Consider the following 12,015-nt stretch of genomic DNA (forward strand, 5'->3'; position numbering starts at 1 on the left):
TTGCTTCCTGTATGAAGGTTCTGTTGTTAGAACCTTCAAACAGTTTAAGGGAATGCATGGCCATACATCCTTGTGTGGTGCTGTAAGATCAGTCCTGGACTGCTAACCATAAGGTGGGTAGTTCAAACCTATCGGCTGCTCTTTGGAACCCTATATAGTGTTGGGATGAGTTGGAACTGACTCAATGGCACTTAACCACACAACCACCACCACAAACACCTTGTGAGATGTTTCACAGGATTTAGAAATGTACTAATGGAATTATAAGTTTCTTTTCCTAATCAAAAACAAATTTTTCCCAATCACATTTAATATTTGCTTCAGTGATGGGAGATGCCTAATAAGTGATTGATATGGAGAAGACATACTCCTGCAGTCTTCTCTTCCATATCTTTTCCATGATGAACGTTTCATTCCATCACTCACCTGTCAGTCTGTTGTCATGGGATGTCTGCAGTGCTGCTATGATGCTGGAAACTATGCCACTAGTCCTTCAAATACCAGAAGGGTCACTCATGGTGGGTAGGTTTCAGTAGGATTTCCAGCTACACTAGGAAGAAGGACTTGGTGACCTACTTGGACATTTATTCAATGAACACCTTATGGATGACAACAGACCATTGTTCACTATAGTGCTGAAAGATGAACCCCTACAGGCTGGAAGGTGCTCACCACATTGTGGCTGAAACCACCAACTGTAGCATTTCAGTGACTGTGAAGATGAAGTTTGGGGCAATATCTATTTTGTTTACATGGGATTGCTTTGAGTAGGGGTGGCTTGAAGATCACCTCGACCACTATCACTAAAATCTCTCCTTGTGTGTCATCTCCCAAAACAGTGGCAGCGGGATCTACTGAAGGGCTGGGCTGCTGAGGTGTTTTGGAGCAAGAGTGAGAAGACATAGGGCAACCTTCAACTTTAGTCTCTATCACTATGCACACCCTGTTCAGAATCAGCATGATGGGGGAAATATTGAACAGAAGGTTGCCTTCTTTATGAAAGAATTACACTCAGCTCCATCCTGTTCCCTAAGGGGAGGATTATAGGGCAAATGAGACAGAAATGAAATGGTGCTAGAACGCAGAGTGTGTACAAGAGAAATTAGGAATGTTCTGTAGAAGGAAGTCTTTAATAGTCTAAAATTCATCAGGAAGGTGCAGGGAAGAGGTGGTTGTGAGCTGGATCTTCAAAAAGAGAGAAGTGTTGGTTAAAAGCAAAGAGAAGGCACTTTTCAATAGTTGTTGTAAGACGCTGTTGAGTCTGTTCCAACTCATAGAGACCCACAAACTCTTAGCAGCTGGTGAGTTTGAATCATGGTTAGCTTTGTTGTTAACTGTAGAGTTGGTTCTGACTCATAGCAATCCTGTAAAGGGTTTCTGACGAGCAGCTGGTGGGTATGAACTGTAGACCTTGCGGTTCAAACTGGCCTTATCCTACAGAGCAACACCAGCACTCTTCATGATTAGCAGTCAAGTGCTTATTTTATGTTGTCGTTGTTGTTAAGTGCTATCTAGTTGGTTCCGACTCATAGTGACCCTGTATATAGGGTTTCTGAGGAGCAGCTGGTAAGCTTGAACTGTCGACCTTGCGGATCACACTGACCTTGCAGTCCAGCACATTAACCCACAGTGCCACAAGACTCCAAAATTAATGTGAGTCAGATCACCTTCGGCATGCTGTTTTAAAATGCAAGCTCTCAAACTCTAGCCCCAGGAAGCCCAGAAGGTAGAATGTGTAATAAGTCTCGGGACTGCCACTTGGAACACTGCTCAGGATACTGACATCATGGAAACCACAGAAGGTAACGTCAGAGACTTCTGAGTACCTCAAGTCAAGGAAAACACTTGATTTAGACATGTCATAAACTCAAATAGCTACAGGGACTGAAGTGGTACATCCCATGAGAAAAGTTGACAGGGAGAGGATGTAAGTATAAATGTAAACACTGGAGGGCTTGTGGCGCTGTGGCCTAGGCATTGGGCTGCTAACTGAAAGATTGGCAGTTCAAAACCACCAGCTACTTCGCGAAAGAAAGATGAGGCTGTCTATTCCTATAAAGATTTACAGTCTCAGAAACCCTATGAAGGGTGGGAATCAACCCGATGGCAGTGGATTTGTTTTCTTTTTTGTAGGGGTTTCTATTAACGGGGATACGGGTATGCATTCATGGCTGGCGCTTCAGTGTGCAAATCTTGCCTTCCATGTGGCCGAACTGGGTTCGCGTCCTGTTCACTGTAGGTCATGTGCAGTTTCCATTTGCCTGTCTGTCAGTAGAAGTTTCTGTGTTGTTAAGATGAGGAACAGGTTTCAGAGGAATTATCAGACTATGTTAGACAAGGAAGAAAGGGCTGATGATTTATTAAAAAAAAAAAAAAAATCAGCCCCACCAAGTGGTCCACAGGGCAGGTATGGCACATATTCTGGACTCCACTTGAAGGGGGGGTTGCTGATGAGCAGTTTATATTCTCCATCTCAGTTGTCATTGCTAGCTGTGAGTGAAAGATCATTCACAAAGCTAAAATGAGTACTTTGAGAGCCTCCATGGATCAAGGCAGACTGTGTAAACTTGCTTTGCTGAGTGTAGAAAAAGAAAGGGGAATAAAAATGACTCTGAGTCCATCCTAGACCAATTTTCACCCTTGAAAGCAGGCAAGGGACAGTTGTAATTGGATCACAGTGGTCAGACCCTGTCAAGCATGAGGTGACCTTGAGTCAGTAGAGCAGGTAACCACCACCTTCTTCAAGGGAGAGCAACCATTGAGTTCCTGACAATTACTGCCATGTATAGTTTTCAAGAGGAAGTCTGAAATCTCTGTTCCTCCACTATTCACTGATGGATCAAAATGTCCTAAGGGCCAAACAATGCCTTGCTAAGAGACCACCATTTGAAAAGATTAAGATCCCCGGCAACAGAATGAAATCTCATTGCAGAGTCCCTTGCATGTGTATAAGGGCATTTAAAAGTCTGGGGTGCTTGGCATGACTAAAACAGTTTGTGAACATCTGACTTGGATTCTATTTCGTCCCAGGCTTTGTTTCCCTTTCTAAGAAGGTGACTCCTGGCTGTTAATGTGTAAATGAGAGGCAGCTTGCCCTCAGGAAGATTGTGGTTGGAAGTAGAGTAACTAGTCTGAACTTGCCCGGGCCTGTCCTCACTGGATTAATAAAAGTCAGCCTACTAGAAGAATTTCCTTTAGCGAGCCAATCAGAATATATGTTTACTGTTAGTTTCTGATATTTAAATATTTAAGACCTGCCTTGGCCTAGTGGAGTGCCTAGTAACTACCTGGCTCGTCTGTGCTGCCGTATTCTCAAATCACTCTACCCCCTCAATAAACCTCTTTTGCTTTGACTTTAAAGCAGACTCCATGATTTTGTTCTATGACACACTAGAGAGACTGAAACTGTTTTTTATCTGGTAGATAATGAAAAACAACAGAAGATTTTGGAGCAAAGAAGGCATCTAAACAACAAAATTATTGATGGCTGCCCTTGGGATGGAATGGAGAAAGGGCTTTAGAAAGATCCAATCAGTTTCTTGCATCTATATACTCAACTGGAATAGAAAAGAGAGAAGATTATGAGAGATGCTGGGAAGCCAGATTTCATGAGATTGATTATGGGAAGAGGGAGGAAGGTATTACCCATATTGTGAGTTTCACCAGGGTGTGTTTTTTTCTTGATCATCTGAGAGAGAGAGAACCAGTTTTCTTTGGGTCCCATGTCTAACATACACTTCTTCTAATCATCCTTCCCCTTAATAAATACTGATGCTCCAGTGTTATTCATTACACGTGTGAGAAATTCTCAAGATGGTCCATCTTCAGGAATAAAGGGCTCACAATATTGCTAGTTCAGACACAGATTATTGATTCACGCCCAGGGATATATGAGCAGGATAAATTGGGTAAAGCGAGGAAAGAAATCTGTTGTAGGACTAGGAAATAGGGGAAGTTCATGAGGAAAGGGGGAAACTAACTTTAAATGAGAATCCTCCCAGTAAGGACTGGTAAGCAGGTGACCCTTGGGGCAAATTGTAAACGCCATGTTGTTGTTGTTGCTAAGTGCTGTTGAGTAGGTTCTGACCCATGACTACCCTGTATAGGGTTTCTAAGTAGCAGGTGATGAGCTTGAACTGCCGACCCGGCAATTCAAATGACTTTGCAGTCTGGTACATTAACCCACAGCGCCACACCAGGGCTCCATAGTACCCAGTAAAAGGGGAACTGGGGGAGGGGCTTTTTTTGAGACACGGGAATAAAACTGTTTGTGGACTGACCATGTGGAGCATCTGCCCGTGTCTACTGGGTTGGGCACCTGATTTTGCAAAATCAAATACAGAAAACCTCACTCTCGCTAAAATGAGTACAGATGCAATTACTTGAGCGTTTGTCAGTATAGACACTTCTCACACAGACACACCTACACACACATACACAGATCATTTAGGTTGCATTCTGTAAAGGGGCTGCTTCATAGTGAAGTTCAGAGTCATTCTTTAAGGGGGGACAAAGGAAAAAGCACAGACAAAGTATTTTGTAGTATCTATAATAAATGCAAATAAATCAATACAAACAGAACTTGGCTTTAGCAAACTGTACATACATAAATAACTCTCTCTTTTTTTTTTTTTTTTTACTATAACATTAATTTTTTTTTTTTCACATAAAGCCTTTTACAATCTTACTTATTACATCTGGTTTTTCTTTATACCTTTTAAAAAAAGTGCCTTTTAGATTTACAGCTTGTGCTTCAAAAGCAAAGGTTAGAACATCATGCCCAAGAAGAAAACAAGGTAAAAAGGAAGCTGCCATAGAAGCTCTTAAAAATGGTATGTTACAAGGTTCTAAAATCTCTTTAGCACTGGTTGGTTGATAGATTGTATGATATTGACATGTTGCCCAGAGAGAGCTGTCCACTGGGTGGACGGAGCAGCACCCTGAGAAAGCTTCCCGGATGGTCTACTGAGGTCTCCAAGACCCAGAATTCCCTGCCTGCTGAACATTGGGAGTCCTTAGTTGATCTATTAAGCCCTGGAGATTCATGGGAAATGTATTCCAAACCTTTTGTCATCTGCCTGCTCTCCTCCTGTCATTATGTATTCCCCCAAACCATGATTTGCACACAGGGCACAGGGAGGAGGGCTGAAGCTGCCATGCGAGGACATTCATCACAGTGCAGGTCCTTTCCTTGATAGCTTGGGACTGCTCTCAGTGACATCCTCCTTCTGTGACTCGCTCTTCTGCAGAGGGCCTGGACATGGCTCAGAGTGGAGGAGGTCCATTTGTGTATCTGAGCATGGGGTGGAATGATCGGGCAAAGTTGTTGGAGAGGGCACAGCTGTAGTCTTCCTCTGACATGGGGACGAGGCAGGCGAGCCCGATGAGGAAGAGCAGGAGTAGCTGGAGGGGAAGAGCAGCTCGGAGGACACGGAGCAGGAAGGCTCGACCCGACCGAGCTGGCTGAGGCTCAGAAAGGGAGGAACCGGAGCCACCTTTTATGGACCTGAGAGAAGAGTTGACACAGATAACTCAAACATTGGATGGATGCTGCTTTGGGCTTCTGCACCTTCCCGGAAGCTAAGGGGCAAAATTCAATCCAACCCAACTTCGCAATTATGTGCCCCTTCAGCAGTCTGCCCAGGACACTTCCCCACCATCCATCCAGGAGTTGTTTGGAAACCACAATGACAACCAACATTTAGTCTGTCACTGACAGTATGCATTGAGATATGCACCCCACTCATTTAGCCTTTTAGTTTGGTAAAAACACTTTCCACCAACAAGGATGAGTGCTTTCCTTAACTGTTACCAGAACAAATTTGATGGGTCCAGGATAATTAAGATGGTTCAGGGGCGCTGTTAGACAACAGTGGTGCTGTCAAAATCATACAAATGTTTTATACAACCATCCTGGATCTGCCAAATCCAGGCAACAAGTATAAAAACAGCCCTCATCACTTTGTACCACCCCAGGGGAGCACAATTTATCTTGGAGGACACCTGGGTTTTCATTTTGCACTGACTCAGCAGCTGGTTCGGGCATCACTGGACTCCAAGACTGTATGGGTAAGGAAGGCAGTGAAAGAGTCTACGGAACTCTAGTTTTGAATGACTTAGCTTGCTAAGCTGACCCTATCACTAGCTCTGTGACTTTGAGGAACTCAGACAACTTTTCTGAGGAGAATGAACAGCCATCTTGGAAGCCGCTTCAAAGAGGTATACCTAAGGGATGGCACATGCCCTAGGCTCCACTTGAAGGGGAACTACACTGAGTAGTTTCTAGTCATCATTGCGGTTTTCATCACCAGCTATGAGAGAGAGAGATCATTCATCAAGCTAAAATGAAGACTTTGAGAACCTCCAGGGATCAAGGTTGTTTGAATCCTTTCAATCTTCAGGTGAGCAGATCAAACCCACTAGCTGTTCCTTAGAAACGCTATACAGGGCTGCTATGAGTCGGAACTGACTCGACAGCACATAACAACCACGATAATAGACCAAGAAGGCAGACTGTGTGATCTTGCTTTGCTGAGTGTAGAAAGAGGAGAAACAGAAACAGGAAAAAAAAAAAAAAAAGACTAAGTCCCTCCTAGAGCAATTTCATCCATGAAATTGTGCAGTTGCAATTTCCATGCTATGTTGTCACGTGAGAAGTAAAAGATGAATGAGCTCTACTTGTATTTTTGAGCTGATGTGATAATAAAGCGATCTTAAAAGATGGGAGTCAGGTGTTTGGATAGGACTGTCATTTCAGTGCTTGCCATAGATGCTGTTTTATTTAGAAATACCTCTGCACTCCCTAGAGTCAAAGTATTAACTTCCCTGAGCCACTTTCCCAGAGTCCTTTGCACCAGAGCATTAGTGATTAAATATTAATTTCAGCATTCATAAAAAAGACACCCTAGTAAATATTAAAACATAGAAACAAGTTTTGGGTTGTAGCCTCTATTTTCTCATTGTGTACGCCCAGTGTTGTTTATTGGTAACTAATGGAAAAGAATTGAGTCTGGTGTGGTGCTGTGGGTTAATGCACTGGCCTGCAAAGTCAGTCTGAACCACAAGATCAGAGGTTCAAGCTCACCAGCTGCTCCTTGGAAACCCTAGACAGGTTTGCTATGAGTTGGAATCGAATTGACAGCACTTAACAACAACAACAACAGTGGAAAGAATGAAGAAATATTCATTGTCAGAAGCTTTTGTATGTACACACACATGTACCATTGCCAGGGGAAACAGGAGAGATGGAACACGATGACACGTTCCCCCACATCTAGTAAAACCTAATGGTTTTAATCTCATTAAGAGGAGTCCTGGTGTGGCACTGTAGGATAAGCACTGGGCTACAAAATTGGTTGGAACCACGAAGTCAGCAGTTAAAACTCACCAGCTGCTCCTGGAAAAGCTGTGAGTCAGACCTGACTCAACCGTATTCAACAACAACAACAACAGCAACAGTAAGAGTAGAGACATAAGAGTGTGATGTCATTTGCAGGTGTAGGGAGGTGTAAAAACTGTGTTGGCAGCTATGTTTTGCTCACATGGAAACACTGTAGTTCCCCTATTGTTGTGGTTTGTTGTTGCTGCTAAGTGTTCCCCTATTAGTTGTTATTATCTGCCATCCAGAGAAAGTAAAGAATCCCCTAGGAAAGTGGGCAGAGACAAGGCAACGTTCTTTTATTGTTGTTGTTATGTGCCGTGGAGTCGGTTCCGACTCATAGTGACCCTGTACAGGGTTTCTGAGGCGATACATTTTTATGGGAGCAGAAAGCCTCATCTTTCTCCTGCGGAATAGCTGGTAGTTTTATCTGCTGACTGTGAGATTAGCAGCCTAATTCGTAACCACTACGCTACCAGAGCTCCTTGTTCTTTCATTAGACTAGGGAAAACAAACAAACAAAAAAACCAAGATGGGAGACATCCTGGCCCTGAGGAGCCAAGCATCCATGTACCACACTGTTTCTTACAGTGCAATGAGGAGTCCTACTGTGGCACTGTGGGATAAGCACAGGACTGCTGACCACAAAGTTGGTGGTTCAAAGCTATCAGCAGTTCCTCAGAAACCCTACACAGAGTCGCTATGAGTTGGAACCGAGTTGATGGCCCTCAGCAGTAGCAACAACATAATGCAATGATGAAACCAATCAGTTATCTAACTGAAACCTTGTTCTTTTCTGAAGTCCACTAGTAACGGCTGCATGACCCTGAACAGTTCACCTTCAGCTCTATGTACACGTCCCTCCTCTCAAGTTAGACTAGATGTTCTTCCAACTCAAAAATCCTTGTTTTACACACTGTATGTGAGATGGATTAGCACAGGGGCAGCATCAATGGGCTCAAGCATGGCAACAATTGTGAGGTTGGCCCAGGACCAGGCAGTGTTTTGTTCTGTTTCGCATAGGGTCACTATAAGTCGGTATCAACTGGATGGCACCTAACAACAACAACAATGCTTTCTACTAAATTGGCCAGTATTGTTTCTCAACTGAGAGGCCGCAGAGTTCAATCACCATCTAGTGGTCAAACTGATTAACTGCCCTTATGCTAAAACAGTGCATTATTCCTAATGAGCTTAACAAGAAAAAGTATCTGTTTTCTGAAAATACAGTAGAACATCAAAGAACACTCTCACAGATATTACTAATGGCAGGGAAAATAGAGAGTTTGAATTCAACTCCCAGTTTCTTAGGGAGAGTCGATGTGCTTGGCTGCTGATTAAAAGCCTGGAGGTTTGAGTCTACCCAGAAGCACTTGGGAAGAAAACGCCTAGTTCTGAAAACTCAGTCATGTCAATCCTTAGGGCGCACAATTCTACTATGAATACATAAGGTCACCATGAGGCAGCACGAAACCAATGGCAACGGAATAGCTAAGGATCAAAAAAACCCAAATCTAAACTACTGTCACCAAGTGGAATTCAACTCATAGCGACTCAGTACAAGGGCTCCCAAGGGTACATTTTTACGAAAGAGTAAGTCTCATCTTTCTTCTGTGGAGCAGCTAGCTGATGGATTTGAACTGCCAACCTTGTGGTTCACAATCCACTGTTGATTCTACAGTGCTACTAGGGTTCCTTTATCTCAGGACACTTAACATTTATTCTTCTAAGTGCTAGGCAACACACTAAACGCTTACCTAGGGTCCTCTAATTCAGTTCCTATTAACAGCCTCTCCTCTGGGGCCTTAGTATCTTTAGTTTATAGATGTTGGAAAGGGAGGCTCGGAGAGTAATTTGCTCAAGTTTACACAGTTAGCAAGTGACAGAATTAAGACTTCAACTCTGGGTGCTAACTTCCAGAATCTTCTCTATAAATAAGGCAAGTGACTTGCCCCAAATCCCACAATGAAATGAAGAGAATTAGCAGGAACTCAGCGTTCCAAACTCCCTGCCTATAGCATTCTCTACTCTCCAACACCCTGTTTGTTGGCCTTATGAAAGAAGGTTCATATAGTGTCATAGTGTGGCACTGTAGGAGAACCACTGGACCGCCAATCACAAGGTCCATGGTTCAGATCTACTAGCTGCTCCTTGGAAACAGCCCCTACAAGGTCTCTATGAGTTAGAAGCCAACTCCATGACACTTAATAAGCACAATATCATCTCATAGAGAAGAGAACACTTGGACCCTAACATATTTGGAATTGAGTGGTTTCTGTATGACTGAAATAAATGCCTCCAATGACAAAGTCTCACAATATTACATCAAGATGGTGTAGAGGCACAAAGGCACTTTGTTTTGATGCAGCTGTAGAACCACGGGCACGTTAATTTGATTCGCCAGCCTCTGGCTTTTTCATTTCCAAAGATGGTAGGTGAATTAACCTTCTAAAAGTTTTCAGTTTTGAATCTGCCTTGAAGTATCTTGAGAGGGATGGGAGTAGCTCCCCATGAACGCTGGGTGGAATTTTTATCCAATATATCCTTCTGTTAACTTGAAAACCACTCATTGTCTGGAACTGCTGAATTATAACGAAGGACAAGAGAGAGCTCCAAGTGTCTGCATTATTACGTATTTAAATAAAAGGATCATGATTTCTAACTTACTTGTTTTCTTTTGGAGACATCTAATGCAACTTGAATGACAAGCTGAATGGCCCTTGTTTGTCAATTATTAGCTTCTCTGAGCAATTAGGTGAAAGATCAAGATCAAAACAAGTGCTTCATGTTGACTAGCCCACTCATGAGAAAAACTAGAAAGGTCACCATATTGGAACATGGGCCCACAGGTTGTAGAGTTTACTGAAGGACATGGCACATTTAACAGCATCAGAGCATCGTTATTAAAATATCATTAGTGCATACTTTCTAATGTTGAAGAATGCCAACCTAGGGAGAAGTAATGGGCTGAGGTGGGGACAAAGGGAACACACAGTGCTTCCATGCAGCTGACTGCCCTTGAAAATGGTCAATCTATCGGCTGAGAACCAAGGTCCACGTCCTAGGGCAAGTACCAAGATTTCAAGGTGCCCAAAGTTGCTTCTTTCTTAGGATGAACCCCTCCAAGAACTTTTAGTGCCTACAGACTAATGATATCATAGTGAAAGGGAACTTTAAGTATTTATCTATCAACCTTAAAATCGCCTATGTTTCAGGAGTTTTGGGAAACTGTGCAAGACAAAGAACAAAGGCATTGTGCTGATGAGTTACTCATCCCTCTCTTCTTGTTTTATAGAAACAGATTTTAGATTGTTGTCTGTGCACAAAAGAACTGAATGTGTAAACTTATTCAAGGACTTAAATCCACGGAGACATATTGGATAATTCTGTTCAGAGAAAAACAATGGGTTGATTCTCTACCTCTGCAAAGAATATTATATATTTTCCATATTCTCTAGAATGTATTGTGATTGTTCTCAGTCCCCTCTGCCCTTCACACTTCTGCATGAATAACTGCCCAGAAGTTGCTTCATGTAACCCCCAAACACAGAAAGAGAAAGGGAAGTCATGAAGCATTGCCTCCAAGTACACCACAGAAAGGAAGAAAGACAGAGAAATGTGGAGTCTGAGTAGGATACACAGACAGTGTAACTCATTGCAATTTTTACATAATCCGGGAAAAGAAAATAAATGAATTCTGTGCACACATCTTTTAAAGCCAAGTGCAAAAGAACTTTCAATTTATTAGGTTCTCATTAGACTACGCTGGCAATGTAAGAGTAATTTATTAGGGCAGTAAGATAGCTATGGGTCCAGGAACTGGGGTTCAAAGTACCCCACCTACCAATAGGAATCTCTGGGTGACAACTGGCTGCTAACTGAAAGGCTGGAGGTTCCTATTTGATTGCTGGCTCAGACGAGAGGCCTCTACTTTTGAAGCACCTGTCACTGACATCCCTATGGGTCACCCTTGTACTCTGATACTGCTGTGGAACATGCATCAGAAGGCTTTTTGCCTGTAACGACTCCAGTTAGGCAGAGCTGAACTCCATTTTGTGCTTAAGTTTAAGTGTTCAGATGCCAACTTTTCTCACACCTTTGACAGCTGAACAGCCAGAGATAGAAACAGTGTGTTCAAAAGTGGGTTTGGGGCCACTTTCCTCTCAGGAACATTCCTAGACACACCCCTTCATGGTGGCCTAGTCTGAGAGACTGTAAACTTTCCTGTCTGCAGTGGCCCCCTCTTGCCTTCCTTAGACCCTGCTGGGTGTGAGTGTGATGTACATATGGCTCCTGCCATTAGGCCTGGTTGTGGGGGGAGATTCCATTGTTCTCTGGAAAAGGTCACCACATGGAGACAGAACTTTGGAAACTCATCATGGTTCCTATGATTTCCCTCAGCCAGGTGATCTATTTTTGTCCTTGTTTTATGTTTATGATTTAATAAAGAACCATTAAATATTTGTATCTTTGACAATGGGGTCTCTTTACTCCCCTATATCAATATATATGGGGCTGCCAGGAGTTGGAAGTGGCTTGACAACAACTGGGCCTAAACCCACCCATGGTTATTGTTGTAGATTAGTGCCCTCCAGTTCCGTCTCATAGAGAACCTGTAAACATCTTCCAAGGAGTGG

The 12,015-nt window shown here is 43.0% G+C and overlaps 1 protein-coding gene across 1 annotated transcript in view; it reads right to left on the reverse strand.

Annotated features, from left to right (window-relative positions):
• Positions 1–5,265: 5,265 nt before the first annotated feature.
• SYNE1 (spectrin repeat containing, nuclear envelope 1) overlaps positions 5,266–12,015 on the reverse strand; it is a 554,350-nt gene continuing 547,600 nt past the window's right edge. The window contains exon 143 of the mRNA XM_006874353.1: positions 5,266–5,506. Coding sequence (XP_006874415.1) covers positions 5,266–5,506 — 241 coding nt within the window. The remainder of the gene's footprint in view (positions 5,507–12,015) is intronic.

The sequence above is a fragment of the Chrysochloris asiatica genome, unplaced genomic scaffold (assembly GCF_000296735.1).
Source record: "Chrysochloris asiatica unplaced genomic scaffold, ChrAsi1.0 scaffold00271, whole genome shotgun sequence".
NCBI classification, from domain to species: domain Eukaryota; kingdom Metazoa; phylum Chordata; class Mammalia; order Afrosoricida; family Chrysochloridae; genus Chrysochloris; species Chrysochloris asiatica.